This window comes from Emydura macquarii, unplaced genomic scaffold, assembly GCF_026122565.2.
Source record: "Emydura macquarii macquarii isolate MOO-44397 ecotype Brisbane River unplaced genomic scaffold, CSIRO-AGI_Emac_v2 contig_2805, whole genome shotgun sequence".
NCBI classification, from domain to species: Eukaryota; Metazoa; Chordata; order Testudines; family Chelidae; genus Emydura; species Emydura macquarii.
Genome location: NW_027132942.1, coordinates 3,822,607 through 3,846,345, shown reverse-complemented (window position 1 = coordinate 3,846,345; position 23,739 = coordinate 3,822,607). Strand labels below are relative to the sequence as shown.

Genomic DNA, 23,739 nt, shown 5'->3' with positions numbered 1-23,739 from the left:
TCAGCAATATAGCAGTTGCCAGGCCAGATCAGACCAAGAGGCCATCCAGTCCAGTATCCTGTCCGTACAGTGGTCAATGTGTGCTGTTCCAGAGGAAGGTGCAAAACATATATATCACACACACACAAACTACATCAAAAGAACGTTATTAAGGTTGCAAAGTCAAGCACTCAAAACTGAGGAAATGCCAGTATTAAGGCTGCCTGTGCAATCTCAATTTAGGACCTTTATGTATGTACATTAGGACAGTCATTAGTTGTAGGATCACATACTGTTGTCTCCGCATGACTTGTGCCTCATTCACTGCACAGGATGGACGGGGCTCACAGAATGAACAGCTGTTCAATATTTTGTTTTCTCATTATTCAGTGTTTGGCCCAATTCCTTATTTACTGCACACTGTTCAAACCTTGCTCTGAAGACCGAATTACTGATTTCCTCACTGGCTTTTCACATTGTTATTTTCATAACACTTCTGTGAGATGAATGGGTATTATCCCAATTTTCTCCCTTGAGTGTGCTTGGCTTAGTCCCACTCCTGGGATGCTCTGACTGATGCAGCCTGGATGGTAGAGTTGTAGCTGGCAGCAGCCTTTGGAGCACTTACACGCCTCCCTTGCCCCTCCCCTCTGTGCACACTGGAGGTTCCAAAGTGAGAGTGTAAACGGGACATGGCGCTCCAGCAGCCTCAGTTCCTTCTAACCATGACCAGCTGAATGGTTTTGTGTGGGGCTCTAACGCCCTCTTGGAGCCGTGATTCATTAGCTAGTTTTAAATCTCAGTGATTAAGTAGTTAAACTGTTGTCAGTTGTTAATCCTATCGTTATAGTAATATAGTTAGTAAGTTCGTTACTTGATATGGAACTGAAGAACAAACCCTGTTTCAAAAGAAGTGTATTTTGTCCGGTAATGTTCCTGGCATCAGATACACGTTAGGGGTCTCACATGGTTAAGTGAAGGACAGACACCCTCCAAATGTTCAGTTTGCTCAGCGTTCATATTGAGGGCAAAGAAGGAAAGACAAAATAGTCTTCAAGCAGCTCTGTTACAAGAAGCACTGTTGGCAAAATCATCTGGAACTTGAAAAGGGTGATTCCAGGAAAGCCCACAGACCAACATTGGCACCAGACCTGTCTACTAGAAAGAAGGATAAATCCTCCTCCTCCACATCTAACGCTAAAAAAAAATCCAGTGACAAGGATCAGAAAAGAAAACTCTCTGAGGTGTTGGCCTTTTTGTTTACAGCCAACCTTCAAGACAGCCCTTCAGCAGTGTCAGCCTCTGAAAAGAGCCAATCCATGAGATTAAGATTTTCCTAAACAAAACATATTTAAGAAGACAGTGCTTGAAATATATCCTCATGGAAAGACATTCTTTCTCAGATCTGATACTCTTGGATCTGGATGAGCCAGTTCTGAAGGTGAAGGTTAAGGAACTGGTGAGACAAGGGAATGCTGCAGAACCAGTGACTAGTTGCAGTGCGGCACCACAGCAGGCAGTAGTTGAGGCACATACGTCAGATCCATCCCCGATTCAGCCAGAGTTTGAATCAGTTATAGAAGGGGGACAGGAAGAAGATGTATGGAACAGCCTCAGATTTGTGTTTCTCCAGAAAGGAGAGAACGTGTAGGAGAATTTAGAATTTCTCTTCTAGTTTTATCACTTAAAACACCCTCTGTTTCCCCAGAGAAGATTTTTTCTCCAGTTTCCCTTGTTCAGTCAAGAGTACTGCTGGCTGCAGTTCTTTCTGAACTGAGAATGATCTCAAATAGAAGAAAGAATATTATTTGCAGACCAGACTATGAATTGTAGACCAGATCCACACAAGAAGTATTATGGACAAAGGCACTCCTGTGCCTCAGATCTTTCTGCACAAAGATATGTACAATCAGATCCAAATATGTTTTTTTGAAAATGCCACTTTGGGTGCGATGGCCACGTGGTTTTCTCCTGAACCTTATCAAGAACTCTCTACATATGGGAATAGGTTTTCACCAGCTAGGTGCAGAGCGGGTGTTCATTTACCAGATCTGAATTATACAGATCTGATAGAACCAATAAGTTCCTCCTACATCTCTTATGGACAGGAGGGAATTTTTAGTAGAAGAAGAGGAATTAATATAGTTACAGGAGTTAGATCCCGACTCTGAAAGAATGACATCCCCAAACAAAAATGTGGGGGACAAGTCAGCTTCCTCGTCTTCAGAAGATACAATGACATTTCATGAGTTAGTGGACCGTATGGCAAAGAATTTAGATATTCCCCCGGTTTCAGTGGAGGAAACCATCTACTCCCTTTTTGGATATATTGGGAGCAGCTACTAGACAGATGGTTGCACTTCCCTTCTTGGAAGGATTGCCTTTGCTGGTTGTAACAGTCTGGAATAATTCTTCATCTTCCCAACCATGATAGGAAAAGAGTGATAAATTGCAGCAGTTTCTTCAGGAAGGCCCAGCGATGTTTCACACCCACCCGTCTCCCAATTCGTTAGCTGTAGAAGCAGCATTACAAATGTCAAAAGGTGTTCAAGTGCACTCTACTACCTCTGACAAAGAGAAGAAATTATTAGATGCCGTAGGGAGAAAAATGTTTTCTAGCCATGCGTATTTCAAATTCTGAAATTGTCATGGAGATACACCAATACCGTCTATGGGGAAAGATGATATTGTTCCTTGATACTCTACCTGAGAGGAGCATAAGAGAGGAGTAGTGAATGCTTTACTCGTGAAGGGGCAAAACTGCCAAACATGAACTGAGCAGCATTTGACTCCTCATATGCTTCAGCTAGTTTAATAGCTTGTGCCATCACTTTAAGAAAACATTCATAGCTCAGCTCAGTAGGTCTGCTTCATAAGACAAAGATGAGGATTGAAGACTTCCCTTTTGAAGTGGTAGGTCTTTTTAGTGCACAGATGGTTGAAGCACTAGAAAAGATGAGAAATGTGACATCTAAAGTTAGGTCTCAGGGCTTCCCTAATATGAATAAGAGATCGTCTACAGCTGTACATTTTAGATAAGACAATATCCAACTTGTACATCAATTCCTTACCAATATCAGAGGAGGAATTATTATTTTCAGCCCATGCCTCTGAACATCATCAGAAAAATAAGTCTTATAAGTGTCATAATAATAGCCTTCTTATCGCAAGATTAAGAATACATAGTTTTTGTAACGTCTTCTTATAGGTCTGGTTTTCTAAACCTTTGATCATTTTTGTTGCTCTCCTCTGGACTTTTTCCAGTTCGTTCACATCTTAAAGTGTGGGGTTCAAAACTGGACACACTAATCCAGCTGAGAGGCCTCATCAGTGCCAAGTAGAGCAGAACAATTAGACACTCCTGTTAATATACCCCAGAATGATATTAGCCCTTTTCACAATTGTGTCACATTGTTGGCACATAACATTTGTGATCAACTATAACCCATCTTCAGCTGCTGTTGGTGCAGTCTCTCTCGGGATCCCAGGTTTTTTTCCAGCTGGTCCCTTTCAATTCATCTGCATAAACGTGTAACTTAAATTAGTCTATCAGCCCTTAAACTCCAGGAAACTTTTGCCTCCTTGTTGGCTTCTCAAGGCAGCTTGGCATAGGGCTGTTGCCCCTCTGCTATCCCAGACCCTTCTGTCACCCTTTCGCTGTCTATTTCCCCTCCTTTATAGTTGGGCCTGTTTCCTTTATTGGTCTCAGCCGGGATTCATGTCCCATGATTGGCTGTTCTGGCAGTAGAGCAGGGGTGTGATCAGTCTGATTGTAAGCAGGGAAGACTCTCCTCTCCCTTCTGCCTGTGCTCAGGATGGGGCTTTTAAACCCCCTTCCCCAGATCCTTTTCAGCAGCACAACCACCTAGCCAGTTATTCCCAATTTTGCAGTTGTGCGCTTGAGTTTTCCTTTCTAAATGAAGTACTTTGAATTTGTCTTTATTGAATTTCATCTTGTTGAATTCAGACCAGTTCTCGATGTTGTCAAGGTCGTCGTGAATTCTGATCCTGTTCTCCAAAGTTCTTGCAACCCCTCCCAGCTTGGTGTCATCTGCAAATTTTATAAGTATACTCTCTACTCCAGTGGTTCTTAACCTTTCCAAACGACTATACCCCTGAAGCCTGAGTCCCACCCCCACGGGGCTGAGGCATGTAACTTAGTTTCATGGCGCCCCTGTGGCTCCAGGCAATTGCCTTTCTTGCCACCCCCAATACCAGCTCTGCACTTGCGACCCCTCTAAACCCCCAGGTTCAGAAACACTGCTCTACTCTGTTATCCAAGTCATTAATGAAAATATTGAATAGTACCAGATCCAGGACTGACCCCTGTGGAACCACACTAGATAAACCCTCTCCATTTGACAGCGAACCATTGATAACCACTCTGAATATGGTCTTTCAACCAGTTGTGCACCCACCTTATAGCAGGTTCATCTAGACCACATTTCCCTAGTTTGCTTATTAGATTGTCTTGTGGGACTGCATCAAAAGCCTTTGTAAAATGAAGATATATCACATCATCTGCTTCCTCCCTATCCACGAGGCCAGGAATGCCATCAAAGAAGGAAATTAGGTTGGTTTAGCATGAGTTGTTCCTGACAATTCCACGCTGGCTGTTCCTTGTAAACCTATTGTCCTCCAGGTGCTAACAAATTGATTATTTAATCATTTGCTCTAGGATCTTTCCAAGATATTCAAATTAGGCTGATTGGTCTATAAATTCCCATGTCCTCTTTGTTCCCCTTTTTGAAGATAGGTACTACCTTTGCCTTTCTCCAGTCTTCTAGGACCTCACCTGTCCTCCAAGAGTTCGCAAAGATAATTAACTGTCCCAAGATTGTTTTAGCTAATTCATTAAGAACCCTCAGATGAATTTCATCAGGCTCTGCTGACTTGAATACATCTAACTTATCTAAATATTCTTCAACCTGTACTTTCTCTGTTTTGGCTTGTGTTCCTTCCCCCTTGTAGTTAATATTAACTGTGTTGAGTATCTGGCCACCATTCACTTGTTTACTGGAGACTGAAGCAAAACAGACATTAAACGCCTCAGCTTTCTTGATGTCACCAGTTATCAATTTTCCTTCCTTGTTTCATCTTTCTCTTGCTCCTAAAGTATTAAAGAACCTCTTCTGACAACTGGTCTGCCTCCCATCTCCTCCTGGATCTCAAAACAAGAATTACTTTGAACATGGTTTACTCGTGTTATTTTCCGAAATCAAAAAAGTATGGGGTCCTTCATCCCATTTTGGATTTAAGGGAATTAAACACACAAAAAAGTTTCATTTCCACATGCTTTCTTTAACTTCAGTAATCCCTCCTCTTTCCCTACTGGATAGGTTTGCAGCTCTGGATTTAAAAGACACACATTTTAATATTTCAGTAAGCCCTTGTCAACAGAAATACCTGCTTTGTGGGAGGAGAGGACCATTTTCAGTACAAGTTCCTCCCCTTTGAGTTGTCTACAGTTCCTCAGGTATTTTAAAAATACCTTATCTGTAATAGTAGCATACATAAGAAGGCAAGGGATATTTGTGTATCCATATGTGGACGACTGGTTAATAAAAATATCGTCCAAGGAAGACCTCATAGAAATATAGGACTGGAAGGGACCTCAAAAGGTAATCTAATCCAGTCCCAGGCACTGAAACAGGACTAAGTATTGTCCAAATCTTTTACGTCCAAACCTTTTATGAAGATATTGAATAGAACGAGACCCAGGACAGATCTCTACGGGATCCCACTCAATATGCCCATCCAGCTTGACTGTGAACCATTGATAACTACTCTCTGGGTGCGGTTTTCCCGGCAGTCACCTTGTAGGTTCGTCTAGGCTATATTTCCCTAGCTTGTTTATGAGACGGTCATGTAGACAGTATCAAAGCTTACTAAAGTCAAGATATATAACATCTTCTGCTTCCCCCCATCCACAAGGCTTGTTTCCCTGTCAGAGAAGGATGTTATGTTCTTGACAAATCCATGCTGATTGTTACTTATCCCCTTATTATCTTCTAGGTGCTTACAAGTTGATTGTTAAATTATTTGCTCCATTGTCTTTCTGGATACTGAAGTAAAGCTCTCTGCTCTGTGATTCCCTGGTGGTCCTTATTCCCCTTTTTATAGATAGGTACTGTATTTTCCCTTTTCCAGTCCTCTGGGATCTCTCCCGTTCTCCACAAGTTCTCATAGATAATAGCTAATAGCTGAGAGATCTCCTTAGCAAGTTCCTTAAATATTCTAGGATGTATTTTGTCAGGCCCTGCCTACTTGAAGACATCTAACTTGTCTAAGTAATTCTTAACTTGCTCTTTTCTTATTTTAGCCTTAGACCTTACCCCATTTTCACTGATGTTCACTATGTTAGTCATCCGATCACTGCTAACCGTTTCTGGTGAAAACTGAAACTAAAAAGGTATTTAACGCTTCGGCCATTGCTACGTGTTTTGTTACTGTCTTTCCCTCCTCATGAGTAATGGGCCTACCCTGTCCTTGGTCTTCCTCTTGCTTCTCATGTATTTGTAAAATGCTTTCTTGATACTCTAGCTAGTTTAATCTTGTTTTGTGCCTTGGCCTTTCTAATTTTGTCCCTACATACTTACGTTGTTTTTTAAATATTCATCCTTTGTACTTTGACCTAGTTTCCCCTTTTTGTAGGACTCTTTTTTGAATTTCAGGTGTTAAAGATCTTCTGGCTAAGCCAGGGTGGTGTCTTACCATACTTCCCTCTTCTTAAACATGGGGATAGTTTGCTCTTGTGCCTTTCATATTGTCTCTTTAAAAAGCCGTGAACTCTCTTTAACTCTTTATTCCCCTTAGACTTGCTTCCCATAGGATCCCACCAACCAACTCTTTGTGCTTGCTAAAGTCTGATTTCTTAAAGTCCATTGTCTTATTCTGATGTTTTCCCACCTACCATCCCTTAGAATCACGATCTCTCATTTCGTGATCACTTTTACTCAAGCTGTCTTCTGCCTTCAAATATTTGACCCATTCCTCCCTGTTTGTCAGAATCAGACTTAGAACAGCCTCTCCCCTAACTGCTTTGTCCATCTTCTGCAATAAAAGGTTGTCACCAATGCATTCCAAGAATGTGTTGGGTAATCTATGCCTTGTTGTGTTGTTTTCCCACCAGATATCTGGGTTGTTGACCATCATAGTACATGTAAAGCAAATATTTTCCCTGTTTCCCATTCTGGGATTAAAAATAAATTCGGAAAAGTTGTTCTTAAACCCGACTCAGAGAATTCTCTTTATAGGAGCCATATAATGGCTATAACTGTGGAGCCTTCCTCCCAGAAGAGAACAAGAGAAAACTAAAAGTATCTGTATATCTCCTTCTCCAATATCCACAGCAACCAGTTCACTTTCTCCTACAGTTCATGGGTTTACCAGCATCAACCGCAGCAGTGACACCATATGCTCATCTTCGGCTAAGGGATTTTCAACACTGAGTAACAGTAAATTACAAACCAGGCTTACACAACATATATCACAAATTAGTAATTCCACAACAGGTATTAACATCACTAATGTGGTGGACAAAAGCTCAAAATGTGATGAAGGGCACGCTTTTCAGTCCCCCTCCACATCAGCAGTACTTACCTCTGATGCATCGCCACGGGGATGGGGAGCTCATTTAAACAACAAGTTGTTAGTCACAACTCATTGGTCACCACAAGGAAAGAAGCTGCATATCAGTGTATTAGAGCTGGGAGCGATTAGACTGGCTGTAAAGTCATTTCTGCCCTAATCAAACAGAGCAGAGTTCAGGTGGTAACAGAAAATATGACAGCATTCTGTTATCCTAACAGGCAAGGAGCAGGCTCCTTCCCCACAAAGAGCCTTGGGAACGGGTGTATAGAGTGCCATGCTCATCCAGTAGCAGTCCACGTTTGAAGAGAACATAATACCCCTGCAGAACATCAGAGCGGTCAACATGTCAGATGCACGAGTGGTATCTGAAGGATGAAATAGTAGCACACCTCTTCCAGTTCTGGAGGAATCTGATAAACGATCTTTTTGTATCCGGCAGCAACAGGAATGTTGTTCAAGATCTGGCAGAGACAGAGACTCAATATCTGATGCCTTTCTAGTACCCTGGGCTCAGGGCTCAATGTGTGCATTTCCCCCACGTCCCCTTGTTTAGAGAGTGATAAACAAGCTGAGATGCCAGGATAATTGTAATAGCGCCAGCATGGGCCATACAACCGTGGTACTCAGTTTTACTTCACTTGTAAAGAGGATAAATAGAGCCTCTGCCATTCGTACCGGCTTGTTATTGCAACAACTTGGGATTGTTTACCACCCAGATCTTCCATCTCTTCATATAACAGCACAGGGACTAGGACTCGGGGGTTGTTAAAGGGAGTTGTTCTGTAGAGGTACAACATGTATAGGGTGTTCCAGGAAAGAGTCCACACACAAAAGTAATAGTCACAAATGGCAAAGATTGTTATTGTGGATTTTTATGTATGATGAAGGTTAAGACTTTGTCATGTTTATTTTTAGTAAAAGTCATGGACAGGTCACGGGCAATAAACAAAAATTCACGGAAGCCTGTGACCTGTCTGTGACCTTTAGTAGAAATAATGGAACAGGGGTTAACAGGACAACTGAAGCCGGGGTGGGGAGATGGGCACGAGAGCCCGAGCCTTGCTGTGAGGAGACGGGGGATAGAGCACTCACCACCGCCCTGGCACCCACTGCAGCCCTGGCGGCTCATGGTCCCCCCAGCCACCCACAGTGGCGTCAAGCGGCAAAATTCCCCACGGCATCTGGGAGTGCCCGGGCCGGCAGCTCAGAGCTTCGGGTCTCACACCGCCCACGGTGGCTGAGAGCTGCCACCAGCATGCCACCATCCGCGGCTCGGAGCTCCAGGGCCCCTGCCGGCTGCCAGCTCTGGCCCTGCTGCCCTGAAGTAGAAAATGTCACGTAGGTCTCTGAAAGTCATGGAGTCCATGTCTTCGTGACCTCCATGATGTAATCTTATCCTTATGTAAGATATTGATCCAAACACAGCACTAATTACTTATATTTTGCAGTATGTGTTGTAACTCAAAAAACCCCCAGATCTTTCATCATCTTCAGTAAAGCTTCATCTCTCAGCCATATCGGCACACCATGTGCCGGGGAGGGCAAATCAGTTTTTATAAATGATGTAGTTAAAAGGTTCCTAAGGGGCATAAATAATTTATATCCTCCAATAAGACACCCTATGCCATCTTTGGATTTAAACATAGTGCTTGCCAATTGATGAGACCTCCCTTTGAGCCTTTGGGAAGCTGTAATTTATTTCATGTGTCTATTGAGATAGTGTTTTTGATAGCCATCACCACTGCAAGGTGTGTAAGTGAACTTACATGTATTAATGGCTGATCTGCCATTCGCCGGTTTTCATAAAGATAAGGTAGTTCTTCATACACACACAAGATTTTTACCAACAGCGATCTCAGATTTTCATAGAAACCAGTCTATCATTGTATCAGTTTTCTTTCCCAAACCCCATACTAATGATGGAGAGGCTAAATTACATACTCTGGATGTTAGGAGGGCTTTAGCTTTTTATTTAGACAGAACTAAACAATTTACACAGTCCCCAAAATTGTTTATTTCTTATGAAAGAAAGAAAAAGGGAAAAAGCCATTTCTTTGCAAACACTCAGAGTGGGTTAGACTGTGCACTAATGAAACTTATAAGTGAACGAGGTTGTCCCTTCCTCCGCGAATTAGAACACCTTCTACTAGATGGAAGACAGCTTCTATGGCTGTTTCTAGGCACATTTCTCTAATAAGACAGCAGTGTGGAGCTCTGGTCACACCTTTCCTAAACACTGTGCCTTAGATTTAGACTCTAGAACTGAAGTGAGATTTGTCAAAGAAATCCTGCTTGTCCTTCTTCAATGAGGACTCCCTGGTGCCATTGGCCAGGGTCCGAGAGCTGCATATTAATCTGGCCCATGAGTGGGAACGTGCAGAGGACGCTCAAAGAAAAAGTGAAGGTTACTTACCTGTTACCGAGGTTCTTCTAGATGGACTCTGCGTACTGACACTCTCCACCCACCTTGGAGTCCTACTTACCAAAGGGCTGGGCCACAGGTGAAGAAACAGAGGTGGTTGGAGCACCAGGTCCCTTCATATCCTCACTCTGGAACAGCAGATCTTCATAGAGGGGAGGAGCGAGGGAGGCGTGTGAACGCTCCAGATGCTGCTGCTAGCTGGAATTTTGCCATTCAGGCTGCACCGAGTAGGAACAAGCAGAGGCCATCTCGAAGTATCTCAGCTGCAGGAAGTAATCTGCTTTACAGATGGGGAGCTGCGGCAGAGGTGCTAAGTGCAAAAATAGCCACTAATCTTGGGTGTCCAGTTCGAGACACCTGTGGACCTGAATTGTCAGAGCACTTGTACTAACTTTGTAGAATGTCTTCAAAGCACAGCTTCCACTGACTGCAGCTGTAGCTGGGCAGCGCTCGGCACTTGTGCAAACCAGATCCCAGCATCTCGGCTCCGGCACCTGGAAATGAGGAGCGCACAGTTAGCCACCCCTGTGTTATGAGACAAGGTGAATAGGAGCTCCCGATCTACCTCATTTGAACAACAGGTTGTTAGTCTGCTTTGGCTTTATCATGTCCCCTCTGTAAGATAAAGAGTGCTTCTCTCTGTACATGCGCTTTTCTATGCTCCTGATCACTCTCATTGCAGTTCTCTGGATCTCCTCTTTGCTACTGTGTTCTTTCTGAGACGGGGAGACCAGAAGTGAACACCATATGCTAAGTGAGGGCTCTAAAGATGAGTCCTCTGCAGAACTGCACGTATGTGGTGTATGAGAAGTCGGGACAACGCTGCTTACAGCCTGGGAACATCAGACCCCACCACACATTCTCTGCTCACCAGAGCATGGCTTTGGATGGAATATCATGTCTGTAACAGACTAGTTCCCTAGGCTTGCTGCTTTTTCATGAGCAATATAGCAGTCTGGTACTCACAAATCTGTTGGGAGGGAGACCGCAATAGGCCCTGCAGATTCCATTAGCTCTGTACTTTCTGATGGTAGTTTTATGTTTCCTCTCCCTTTGCCGACACACTTCGACCTTTATTCATTAACGACTAAGTGCAAAGAGAGAGTGAGAGACAGTAATAAAACCAGTTACAAATCTCAGACTTGCCTGGGTGCAGCATCTCTCAGACAGCTTCTGGAACTGAATCTCCCTGGGGTCTCTCAAATGCACTGTCTGTGTTCTTCTTACAGCACGAAGTCCTGCACCTGGCACTTGGTTAGCTAGAGAGTTAGTATCATTGATTGGTTCTAGGTTAGCCGACCTGCTTGCTCCTAACCGAGGCAACCCAGAGCGACGTTAGTGCATTTGGTCTGACTGATGATCGCACCATTTGTCATGCTGTGAATGAAGAGTGAGTTGTTTGGAAATATGGAGAATGAGCTGCTTGTTTTCTGGTCCAAGTGCAGTAGGTGGGTGCCGGCGGATAGGAAACTCACTTCTGACGTGGCCAGTGTGCCCCGTTAAAGAGCTCAGACAGAGTCAGTCTAGGACTGTTCTTGTGCGGAGGTCCATGTGTCTCTGGTGGCGTGCTGCTGTACACGCGCACACGTGCTGCTCTGCAGTTCTAGACACACTGCACTGCTGCTCTTGGAAGTAGAGTTCCCCACACCAGCCGTTCCCTCCAGCTAGGAATCCGCTTACCTGCCCTCTTTGTGTTTGTTCTAGTGGCTAGCCTAGGGAGGAGTGTGTCTGTCTGACCGGCCTGCCACACAAGAAGGGCTGTTGCCCTGGCGGGACAGAAACCAGCGGATCTCTCTCGTCTCTGGATTTGTTTTTATTTTTAAACACGTTATCTCAGTACACAGGCTGAGAGGGACGCAGAGTCCCCGAAAACGCGAGTGCTGAGAATTGCGGTTTCTGAGGGTTTGATGGGCTGTTTCACACACACGAGACTGGGAAACCAAGAGGGCTTAATTGGAACCTGGTGTTTCACTTCATGAGAGTCCATTTAGAAGAAATTAGTTTCTGAGGCTTTCAGAAAAGCAGCCTTTGCTGGTGACTTCTGTCGGATTGTGCAAGTGACGGTTGGCTCCATCGGAGGGCCTGCATGGGGCGGCGAGAACACAGAGCAGGAGCTCGGGGGGGGGGCAGGTCCGAATCTCTGCCACAGCTGCATGACGTGGTGGTTCCAGTAGAGCCTCTCCTAAGGGAAGGGAGGAAGGTTGTGTGTGCGCAAATACGATGTTGACGGTCATGCAAGCGATTCCATCAGTGACCTTCCAGAGCTGCACCTTGGACCCAGTGCAGCCGCACACCAAAGGCACGTCGTTGACTTTCGTAGCAGTCCAGAGGCTGAGCAGTTACGCAGGTGAGGGGAGTCAGAGTAGGACCCAAGAGAGACAGGTTTAATATAGACCCTGTCACGGGAGAGTTTAAATGGGAGGAGGAGGAAGTAGGACCCTGCAGCTACAGGTATCGACTCATTCTCAGGGAGCGTTCCTGGGCGGGAATGTGGCTCCTATAGTGCAGGGATCTCAATGAGCATATCCAGATTGTTTCACCAGTGCGGCTGCTGGGAAATAGAGCCCTACAACTGCACTGCAGGGAACAGGCATGGCCACCTCTTCAGTCCAGAACTGTGCTTTAGAAACACCTGTCCCGTCAGCACCATGAGGGCATGCGGGCTGTGTCACAGGGACGTGCGGGAAGGAAAAGGAACTCCCCAGGGTGCCAGCAGTAAAGCCATATCACACCGCAGGGCCGGCTGGCGGGGCTGCATTGCTGCGCTCTGTAAGGTAAAGCCACGTCACACTGCAGATGGTGTCTGCTCGGGGCCGGCTGGTGGGGCTGTATTGCTGCGCTCTGTAAGGTAAAGCCATGTCACACCGCAGGTCGTGTCTGTTTGGGGCCGGCTGGCGGGTCTGCATTGCTGCGCTCTGCAAGGCAGGCCTCACTCAGAAAAAGGCTCCAGGTTGATAGACTCCTTAGTAATCAATGCCAACATGACACCCCATAAAGATCCCACTCCCCTTTGTTTTCAGTGCTGAAATAGCGGCAGGGCTCCTGCAGCACACGGCATATGGCAGCAAGCTGTGTAATGCCAGTTCTTGGCAGGGAGGCTGCGGAGGGTAAGTAACGTGGTTCAAGGCTGAGCTCAAAGCTTTTCCCCAGGATTTAATAAAGGGGGACTGGAGTAACATCCTCTGCTTTGCTAATGTAATTGGGGCCAGATGGGCCCGGAGGAGAAGAGCAAGTACAATGCCGAGGTGTGTTCTGTCGCACGTGTGGCACTGGTGTTCCTTTGAAGCAGTGTGGGGTTAGATGGAGACACAGCCTCACTGGGAGGGGCCGTACAAGGCTGGACACCCACCGTGAACAATGGCCCCTCTTTAGGAGCGAGCAGATTTTCATAAGGCTGCTACAGTCCATTTGCTGCAATCTGTCTGGGGGTCGCCAAGGGGTGAGAAGCACGGTTAGTCCAGACTCCTAAGAAAAGAGCGAACCATTTCCTGTGCTGTGCTGTCTGTGCATTGTAAGGCAGTTGGAGGCAAGGGGAAACCGCTGGTTGGGATCCCAGTGACAGCAGGAGGAGGAGACAGTAGAAACAAGAGATGCCACTTTCAGGGGCAGGAGCCCACAGTGGGCCAGGAAAGTTCAGGGAGAAGGGAACCAGGCAGCTGGAGAAGAGGGGAGGAAAAGGAGCAAGTGGCAGGGCAGATATGGAGGGGATGGAGGCCTAGGCTTGAAGGAAACATGCAGTGCAAGAGGGGACCAGAACAACGGGGAGGAGAGATGAATTTGCAGGTAAAAGTAGAGAGTGTGACGGACCTTTCTCGGCAATAAAGACAGTTTAAAAATCTCAGTCCCGTGCGGTTCCAGGGCTGCAGTTGCTGTGGGTGCCACAGAAGTTTTGCAATTGCAAATGTGAGGAGAGGAGGTCCCGTGATTCTCTCTATTGCAGTGGGATCCACAGTGAAAGGTTGGAGAACCTCTGCCTAGTGGATCGTGTGTGGAGTCGGGGAGCATGCCCTGCAGCTGAGTGACTGCTCTGTACCATCTCCCCCCCTAAAATGACTCCAGCGATATGGCCTTGCCCAGGGTGCCGGGAGGGTGGGCAGTGGATTTCTGTGAAGCCCTATATACAGCCTGGAAGTACTAAGTACTATAGTTATGGGTTTCTACATGCAAACATGTCGTAATCGGTGTCCTGTAAGGACAGGTTTTGTGCCCTAGAAATGAGCTTCCCTTGGGAGCCGGTAGTTTGCCTCGACTCCCCCAGTTTCACAGAACCCAGTGATATCTTCTGGATTCCTCTGAGTTGGGTTTCATGGTGCCAGTTGTGATCCAGACTTACTGGGACAGACTGCCTCGTTCTGCAGGCAGCGTGGTCGCGTGTGTGGCTGTATCTGATGTTCTGAATTCGTCTCCGGGGCAGCACGCAGGCTGACTCAACCTGCCCCAGGGGATGCCAGCACCAGCGCTGATGCAGCTATAGCACTAGTCCCCCAAAGGGTTGTTGCCGTGGTACCATGTGTGTCCTGTGCTGAAAAGAGGTCCGGGTCAGTGCCCATGATGCTTTATCCCTCAGGTGGCTCCATAACAATGGAATCGCTTTGCCTGTTGGCTGCACTGACTGACTGGAATCGGTGATCACTGTGTGCGGTGCACGGCGGGGCATTTCACGTGTCACACTTGTACACACTCACGCAGTGTGGCACTTGGGTTTGTCTCTGTGCTGGCACAGACTGTCTGTGGCACAGTGAGATGTGGATGACTTACTGCCTGTGAAAATTGGACGCTGCAGCCCAGAGTTTCCTTCTAATCCTTCGTTTTGTCCTGTTATAGAAGTGGCTGAGATTTTCAGAACACTTGTTAGGGAGATAAAAATGTCTCCCTCGGGGCGTCACCCGCTGGCCCAGCACTGACTTGGCCAGGAAGAGCTGTGAGCGGGAGTGTTCTCAGCCTATGTCAGGCACCCAGCCATGGATTAGCGCCTCTGCAGAGTGCTGACAGCCTGGTGCACTTAAGGGGATTAACCTTTGGAGATGGGAAGTTAGCACTCCGTTTCCCAAAGCTCCTCGGGCTCTGATGTAGTGTGTCCATGATGGGCAGGCATCCCTCTCTGGGTGCAGAGGTAAGCCCTTGTTGGGTGAATGATGGGGAAGCAGCCGCTTTTAGGTGCCCATGGTGACCTCTGCAGGGTGGGGGTGAGGGCAAGCAGCCCCTCAGGCACCCGTCGTGACCCTTGCAGGACAAGGACCCCATCACACCATCATTAAGCTGTTTTCTTGGCCGGGGCTTTGGCCTCATTACCATATGCAGGCTCACTGGGTTCCTGCCAGTGTGTGCATGAGGGTGCAGAAGCAGCACGAGGAAGTTGTGGAAGGAGGGAGCTGACAGGTCTGCCATCCCCATTATTCCAGTCACAGCTGTGCTTCCTTTTCCTTCACTATGGTACCATCCTAGGAGGCAGATGGAGAGCCAGGAAAAGGGGCCAGTTGGCTGCATTTCCAGTTAGTTATTGTAATTGCTCAAGTTAAACAGCAAGCTTTGAGTGTGCAAGAGAGTGAATGTACTTCTCTGCAGCATGTGCTGGACTGTTAAATCCATCAGTCCAGCAGTGCAAGCTACAAGTGTCAAAAGATCCCCTCTTCCTGATCCCCATGCTGCCCTCTGCGGTGCCAGTCGTCTCCCCAGGAATCCTCCAAGACAACAGAGTTGGGAGACATCGTTACACGCCAGTTCAAAAGTGGTCCGAGTCCTGGGATTGGAGCACAGATCAGTCAGGAAAGACAGGGAGGGGCTCTCCATCTTCCAGCTAAATAGCAAAGCCAAAGTCTACTAGGCCATCACGTCTCCTCTGTTGGCCAGTCACTACCTTGTCCCTTCTCTCCAGCATCCAGCCACTAAGGAGGCTTAGGAGAATCTCCCCCATTTACATAAAGAGGAGGAGGGAGGGGGCAGAGAAAGATAAAAGGCCTGATTCTGCAGCTGACTGGAGCCTTCAGGTGGGCGCAGGGTTCTGCCTGCCTGGAGTTAGGCCCTGGATTTTAAGCTCCCATGGCAGGGACCACGTCCACATCTTGTTCTGCAGGAAGCCGAGCACTTTGTCGGACCTCAATGAGTGACTCGTTTCCTATTTAAAATGGGGCATTTTCCAATTCTGCTCTGCTCAGGTAGACCAGGAGAGCTGCTCCTTCGAGTGGTGTCCCTGCGGGTGCTCTGCTTCAGCTGCGCATGTGCCCCTGTGCCTCTGATCGGAGAGTTTTGGTGGCTGTGCCCGTTGGGCCCGCACATGTGCCCTGCTTGTCCTTGTACACTGTACCAAGGCTCTGTGAGGGTGCACGGGCAAGCGAGCCTCAGTTCCTTCCCCGCCGCCTTCAGGCAGAGTCCCTGGCTTGTGTCTGTTTGCTGTGTGCCGGTTCCCTCTTTTGGCTGAGTGGTTTAGCGCAATAGTTGGTTCTCAGTAGTGGTAGGTTAGGTTCCATAGAGCTGGTGGAACATTTGTCCCTCTTATTCTTTTTCTTTTTTAAAAACTCCAAGGGCATTCATTGTTTGGAGACCCTCACGTTCCCAGCAAGTGTAAGATCTGCCCTTCTTTTGAGGGAAGATCCCATAATAACAGGAACCATTAATGATGGAGCAAGCCTTCAGACCTGGGTACAGAGAGTCCCCCAGACTGGGACTCTCCACTTCTGTCAGCACCCTGTATTGTCGAGATCACAGGCACTGAGAGCTTTCCAGGGGAAAGTGTCATCAAAACAGCACTCCAGTCTCCAGCACTATTCACGAGCAAGGTCCAATAACCAGCACCACTGCTACCGTGAGCTCCCCGCTCAACGTGTAAGGAAGGAGATTAGAGGAGCAGAAGAGAGAGTTCCTCATCAAAGAAGATCCAGTCACTGGAGGTCTCAGGCCCTGAGAGAAGAGATACTCAGGCCCTGAGTACTTCAAGTACCGTGAAGCACACTAAGGCGTCAGTTAAGTTCCTTAGCTCAGCGGTAGAGGGCTTAGTACTGAAGATTACTGCTGCCCAGAGACCAGCTTCAATGGAATCCCCAGCTCCCTTGGTATTGACATCAGTCCTCACACAATGCTGCTGCAGCATCATCGGTGCCTGAACTGAGCACAGCTGTGCTCTTGGTACCACAGGAATTCCGGTACCTGAAAGACCTCATGGTACCAAATGAGCCTGAGTCTCCGACCGCCGGATACCTCTCGGTTCCAGGGTTTGCTTGGTCACTGACAGCTCACTTTCCATGAGACCTACCTCCTCTCCATCTTTGACTAGCCATGAGGAGGGATTGTTGCCTCTGATACAGTATGTGGACTTGGACTCTGAACTTCCTGTTCAAGGCTGTCCAGTTTATTCCAGGAGACACTATTCACCATAGCAGATGCAACAAAGGCAGGACACCAGACCCCTGCCTTCCAATTCTTGGGATGCCCAGCACTGGACGCCCCCCCCCCATGCTTTATGGTCTCCCTCATTGCCCATGGATCCCAATGTTCCATCACCAATTTCAAGGAACCTCAGCTGAGTCCCCCAGGGAATACAGAGGACCTACTCCACAGACATCTGACATGCAGGATGGTCTCCCTAGCAGCCGTCATTCCCTCCCTGGAGTTAGGGGACTGGTTTGCGACCCTTTATCTCAAAGATGCTTACTTCCACATAGTGATTCATCCTTTTCACAAAAGTTTTCTTTGTTTCACATTCAATCACAATCATTACCACTGCAGGGTCCTACCCTGCTGCCTGTCATCCGCCCCAGGGGTGTTCTCAAAAATCATGGCAGTCTTTCCCTAGCTTGATGACTGGCTCCTCCAAGATCGGTCAGGAGGGATGGTCGGCAGTTCAAACAACAACTTAATTATTCTGAAGTCTAGTCCTGCAAATAAATCTTGAGAAATCGATCTTGACCCCTACACAACAAAGTCTCTTTATGGGAGCATTTCTGGATTGGATAATGGGCAGCGCTTATCTCCCTCTTAAAGGGTTCCTTACTCTAAAGAACCTTATACAAAGACTGCAACTCAGCCCTCAAGTTTCAGCACTTGTAATTTAGGGAGAAATGTCTGCTGAGGTCATCCACCATGGTGTTTTGTATAGCTGAGAGGTAAGAAGCCGAGATGAGTACTTGATTGTCAGTGCGGGGCGTATTCCCCCTCACTCTGCACCAAAACGACAACGCTTGGGAACTGGTGCATAGCCAATTGTTATCTCAGGATATGGGTCAGATGCTTCACCCCCATCTGGACAGTCTGCAACTGCAAGCGTTGTTCCTCAGTAGTTGGGAGTGGAGATTGCCTGTCCATGGAAGTACAAAAGGTACTTTTAAAGAGCGGAAAGGAAACTGTAAGACATACATACCTTCAGAAATTGAGACAATATAATGGTGCTATCTTTTTCCTATCCACTCATCTCTTTCCTCTATCTTGGAATTGAAAAATGCAAGCCTTTCTATGAGTTCCATGGAGGTTCAGATAGCAGCAATAAAAGTTTTTCATGTGCTAGTAGGTTTCTCGGTATTCATTCATCCAAGCACAGGAAGATTCCTAAAAGTACTTATCAGTCTTTTTCCATACATTAGAGCCCTACTCAGCCTCATTCTTAACTGTCTCATGAAACAGCTCTTTGAGCCCTAGCTATGTGTTAACGGCTACATCCTTCTATGAAGACAGCCTTTCTGGTGGCCATCACTTCTGCTGGAAGGTTTGGGGAAATGGGGGACTCTAATGGCAGACTACCCTTTTACTTTTTTCTTCAAGGAGAAGGTGTCTTTACAACCTCATCCAAAAGTTTTTGCTAAACGTGTCCTCTGAATTTCACATCAACCAAACTATTCACCTTCTGGGATTTTTCCTAAACAGCATCAGTCTACACAAGAGTCTGCCTTTCATACGCTAGATGTTAAGAGGGTGTTAGCCTTTTACTTGGATAAAACTGGGCCATTCAGGAAGACCCCTTGACAGTTTGTGTCTGTTGCAGACAGTGCTAAGGGAGCACCTGTCTCCACTCAGAGGCTTCCTAAGTGGGTCTCTGGCTGTATTATTGTGGGTTATGATTTCAATGAGGTTACACTTCCCCTCGGAATGACTGCGCACTCTCCTAGATCACAGTCTACATCTGTAGCCCTACTCAGAGACGTTCCAGTTGCTGAAATCTGCAGGGCTGCAACTTGATACACACATTTTCCAACCAGTATGCCCTAGTTCATGTTGCAAGATCAGATGCAGCATTGGGCAACACATTTCTTTCATCAGTGCTGGGCTCTGCTCTGAAACTCACAGCCCCTTACAGAGTTACTGCTAGGCAGGCACCAAAGTGGACCACCTACAGCGGCGCTACTCAAAGAAGAAGGAGGAGGTTACTCACCTTCTGCAGTAACTGGAGTTCTTCAAGATGCATCCCTTTGTGGATGCTCCACTACTTCCCCTGCTCCCTCTGCTTCAGAGCTGCCCCAGTAGGCTTTGTGGCAGTGAAGGAACTGTGGGCAATTCGCCTGCATAGTCCTATCTCGCCTCAGTACGGGGCATGAGGATGTGTAGAGTGTGTGCATGGGCCAAACGGGCACTGCTACCAAAAATCTTAGCCAAAGGCACAGGGGCACATGTGCACCGAAAGTGGAGTGCCTACCGGGACACACATCTCGGGGATCTCCCATCCCTGCACAAGGTGAGTAACCGCTCCTTTTTCCCAAAGAAATAAGACGACATTAAGTGAATGTGTCAGTTGAAGTCACTGTTAATATCCCGTTGTGTTTGTGCTGGTTTTTCAGTAATGTATTTTAACGACACTGTCCTTCTATTTAAGGAAAAAGATGATAATGGAAATATTTGGAAAATTTAGTATTTCTTTGACTGAGCCAGGTAGAACCCCATAAACGACGGGAACTCATTTAACATAATAAGAGTGTCAAGTATTTCTAAAAACAGATTTACAGCAGTCATTTCCTTCCAGCCAAAAGGCAGTGACACGGGAATGACCCTGGGAAGGCATTAAAAACAGCAAGAAATTTCACATGCAGCAATTTAAGTTCAGTCAAAGTTTCACTCTGGTCCTGTTGCTTTAAAAGTGTGCAGGCTTTCCGGACCCAGGCTGGTGGGGCAACATGGCACCCTCCCCATTTAAACTTGCAGGATGGGGTTGGAGAGCAAAGGGAACTGCAGTTTCCGGATGGAGTTCTGTCCTTGGGGGCAAGGGACAGGAGCAGGGATTCACAGGAGAGCAAACTCCAATCCCTTATAGGAACACCCTGTTCTCCTCTTCCCGTAGCGTGGGACAGCATGGAAGGAATATGCCAGAAAGTGGCTCTTCCCTGGCCCCAGCACACCCCCAGAGCTGCCATGCCTCATGTGAGCAGAGCTGAGAGGTGCTTTCATCGGGCCATAGATCTTGGCAGTGGGAGGGGGAGGGACATGCTGCTATCTTGGCTCCTTTGTGCTTTGGAGAAGAAGTGGGGGGTGGGGAGGGAGTGACTCTAGGGCCTTTATTGCGGAATTGAGAGCTCACTTCAGTTTGTAATGGAGGGAAGAAAATCAGACTCAGCGAGCGTCTGGGGGTGGACAGAAGAGAACACTCCAATCAAAGGAATTTTCAGTGAGTCTCCTGGAGGATTTCCTATAGGCAGCAGGGTTCTAGGCTTCAACATCGTGGTACCAAGGCCATGAAACTGTAGCTGAGTAGCAATGGTGTGCACACTTAGTGGCTGCATATTTCTCTTTGCTAGCTGAGAGAGCTGGTACATGGGGGTCTGAGAATATGGATTTAATTTACCGATGATATTGCAAGAGAACAATCTAGGCGTTGCAGCTTAGTTAATGTGAAAGCTGCTACCACAGAGTCAAGTCTTCTAATTTTAGGCTATTTTAGGACCATGCAAAATTATTTTGCTAAGGACAGCAGGTCAGTTCTTAATGTACTGGGACTAGCAACAGATGTTGCTGGTGTAATGTTAGGAGTCAAGAACTCTTTGTGGGTTGTTTTTTTGAGGTTTAAAGAGGAGCAGCCATAGATGGACTCAGATATCCCCCGGATAGGGCCCATACAGGAACTTGACTGGAGTAGACAAGCATTCTCTGTTTTTCTACACAGGCCGTTATAGCCTTGGTTTTTTATTGTACAAGTTACAGCCCAACAGGTACTTTGCTCAAATGTCTGTGACCAGAAGAAAATTCACCTTTTGTTACTAGATTCGGTTTATTAGTAAGCTGTATGCAAACAGAATCAAGATCATGTTTAAAAACCTTAAAGCTGTGACGGTTTGGAAGTTCTCAGTTAAGACTGGGGTGACAATCAGTTCTCCTCAGTTTATAAATTTCATACTAGAAAGTTTGCTCTTAAGTGTTCACTTGGCCAGTAAAAATCCCTCCAGGCAAAGGCCTCAGTTCTCCCGTCAGCTGCCCCGTGGGAGTGGTGCCCGTGTAAGTGGGATCAGGGTCAGGCCATCAGAACCTTCAACAACTGCGTCTTCTCATTACCATGACCAGTCACGTGCTGCTGCAACGCAGTGTCGTAGGGACCGTGAAAGGTCAATTTCTGCCCCCTGTGCCGAGCCAGGACCAAGTAGACCATCCCTGACAGATGTTTGTCCAGCCTCTTCTTCACAATTTCCAGTCAGGGGATCCCTCCTTTGGAAGCCTGTTCCAGAGCTTAGCTACCCTCAGAGTTCGAAAGTTCTTCCTTCTATCTAACCGAAATCGCCCTGGCTGCAGATTAAGCTGGTTATTGCTTGTCCTCCCTTCAGTGGCATGGAGACAATTGATCACCATCCTCTCTGTAACAGCCTAGCTTAAACCTATTGGAAGATTGTTTTCAGCTCACCCCAGTCTTCTTTTCTCAAGACCAGCCATGCCCAGTTTTTTAACTTTTCCTCAGAGGTCAGGTTCTCTACACCTCGTATCATCTTTGTTGCTCGGCTCTGGACTCGCTCCTGTTTGTCCACATCTTTCCTAAAGTGTGGCCCAGAACTGGACAGAGCCCTCCCACTGAGGGCTCACCGTCGCTGAGTGGACTGGGACACTTACCTCCCAGGTCTGAAATCTGGAAGCTTTGCTGGGGAGCTTGGAAAAAGTACGTTCAGGTTCTGTTGTCAGTTCAACTGGACGCCCTTCCAGCTGCATTAGGAAGTTTGAGTTTAATAAATGTTTGTATTTTAGTCACCTGTAGTGTTTGCCCTTTCACAGGTCCCTCCAATATACCACACCTCATAGACTCTGCCCTAGCAAATGAGCTGTGCTCTCAGTTGCTGCTCTTCTCAGGAGCAGGGCAGGGGGCGTTCTTTGCATGGAAAGGGACGGTCAGATTGAGTAGTTCTTTGCTGCGAGGGGGATGGGGGCTCTACAGATGCCAGAGAGAGGACGGAATCAAGCAATCTCTTGCTGCCTCTTAAGCTCAGTGCCTGGTTGGTTCACTTGCTTGGTGAGGAGTTAGGAAGCCCATCGAGCAGTGCTTTTACCCCTTGCATGAGTACGTCACTCAGGCCTGTCTAAACACGGCAGTGGCGCTGTTTTAACTCAGCTGGTGTAGTTCAAGCAATAAAATTCACACACAGCCCAGTGGAGACATACAGCTTATCGCCCTCCCCCACCTTTGGGGTTTCAGTCTTTGGGTGGGTGCAGTTAGGAGCCGACCAGAAGACAAAGGAAGGGGGAGGGTAACGAGAGGAGGGGCTGGGCACAGTGAAAATGCAGCAAGCTTGGATGACGCCACCGGCGTACTTGGTTCCTGCTTGGGCAGCTCTGGCAGATGCTCTGCTGGCTTCGATCTCTGGCTGGCTGCTCCCTGCCGTTTCTTTCTCCAAGGCCATAAGGCTGGGGGTGCTGCAGGGGTCCCAGTGCCCCCCTAATGGGGGTCTCCCCCAGCCCGAGACTCCATGCTGAACCCCATTCATTCTATTCCCCACTTCTCCCTTCCCGGAGGCTCAGCCAGCGTTCGTATTCACCCTCTGCTAGCGGAGAACGGCTGGTGCACTGAGAACTGCAGCTCACTGCTCATGGCTATTTTAAGCTCTGAGAACAAATTTACCCACCTCCAGCAAAGCACTGACCTATTTCGTGAGTCTGCTCCCAGCGGTTCTCGCTGCCCTGTCCCCAAAACACAAAGGCTGGAGAAGGGGAGGTTTCACTCCTACGTGACTCACTCGGCGTTGGCGTGGCTAGCTGGGCAGGAAGCAGCTACCTGGCGAGCAGGACGTGTGGTCGTTTGTCTTGCTGTGGCGCCTTGCAGCCCAGAGCTGTCTCTACAGATCTGGAGGCTGTTGGCTCTGTGAATTAGCACTTGGTGGCAGAGGCAGATTTGGTTGAATGCCCCTCCCCTGAACTTCCCTGCATAGGCAGTGTCACCCCTCTGTCCCAGAGCCACGACTGGAGCCCATGGGTAGGTCTAAGGATGACAACCTGCTAACCATTTGTGTCCTTTCTTTCCACCCGCCCAGAACATCCCCACCCTGGGAAGTGTCGCAATCACCATGGCACTCCACAACTGTGACGAGGTGGCTGTAGCTGGATTTGGCTATGACATGAATTCGCCAAATGCACCACTACATTACTACGAGAACATCAAGATGTCTGCCATAAAGGAGGTAAGCAGCCCTTGTGCTCTGTCCATCGCGCACTAACTGACCGCCTGACTGCAGGCTGTGAGTGGGTGAGGATGCACATATTTCTGTGTGAGAGCATTAGCCAGGCATGCCTGGGCTCCAGCCCCATTCCCAAGCACATGACAACCAGGATGTTTACACTTCCACTTCCAGGGACACTCT

General features: G+C 47.4%; 1 protein-coding gene across 1 annotated transcript in view; it reads left to right on the top strand.

Annotated features, from left to right (window-relative positions):
- The window catches only part of ST3GAL3 (ST3 beta-galactoside alpha-2,3-sialyltransferase 3), a 293,993-nt gene that overhangs the window by 247,181 nt on the left and 23,073 nt on the right, over positions 1-23,739 (top strand). The window contains exon 11 of the mRNA XM_067567759.1: positions 23,413-23,559. Within this exon, the coding sequence (XP_067423860.1) occupies positions 23,413-23,559 (147 nt within the window). The remainder of the gene's footprint in view (positions 1-23,412; positions 23,560-23,739) is intronic.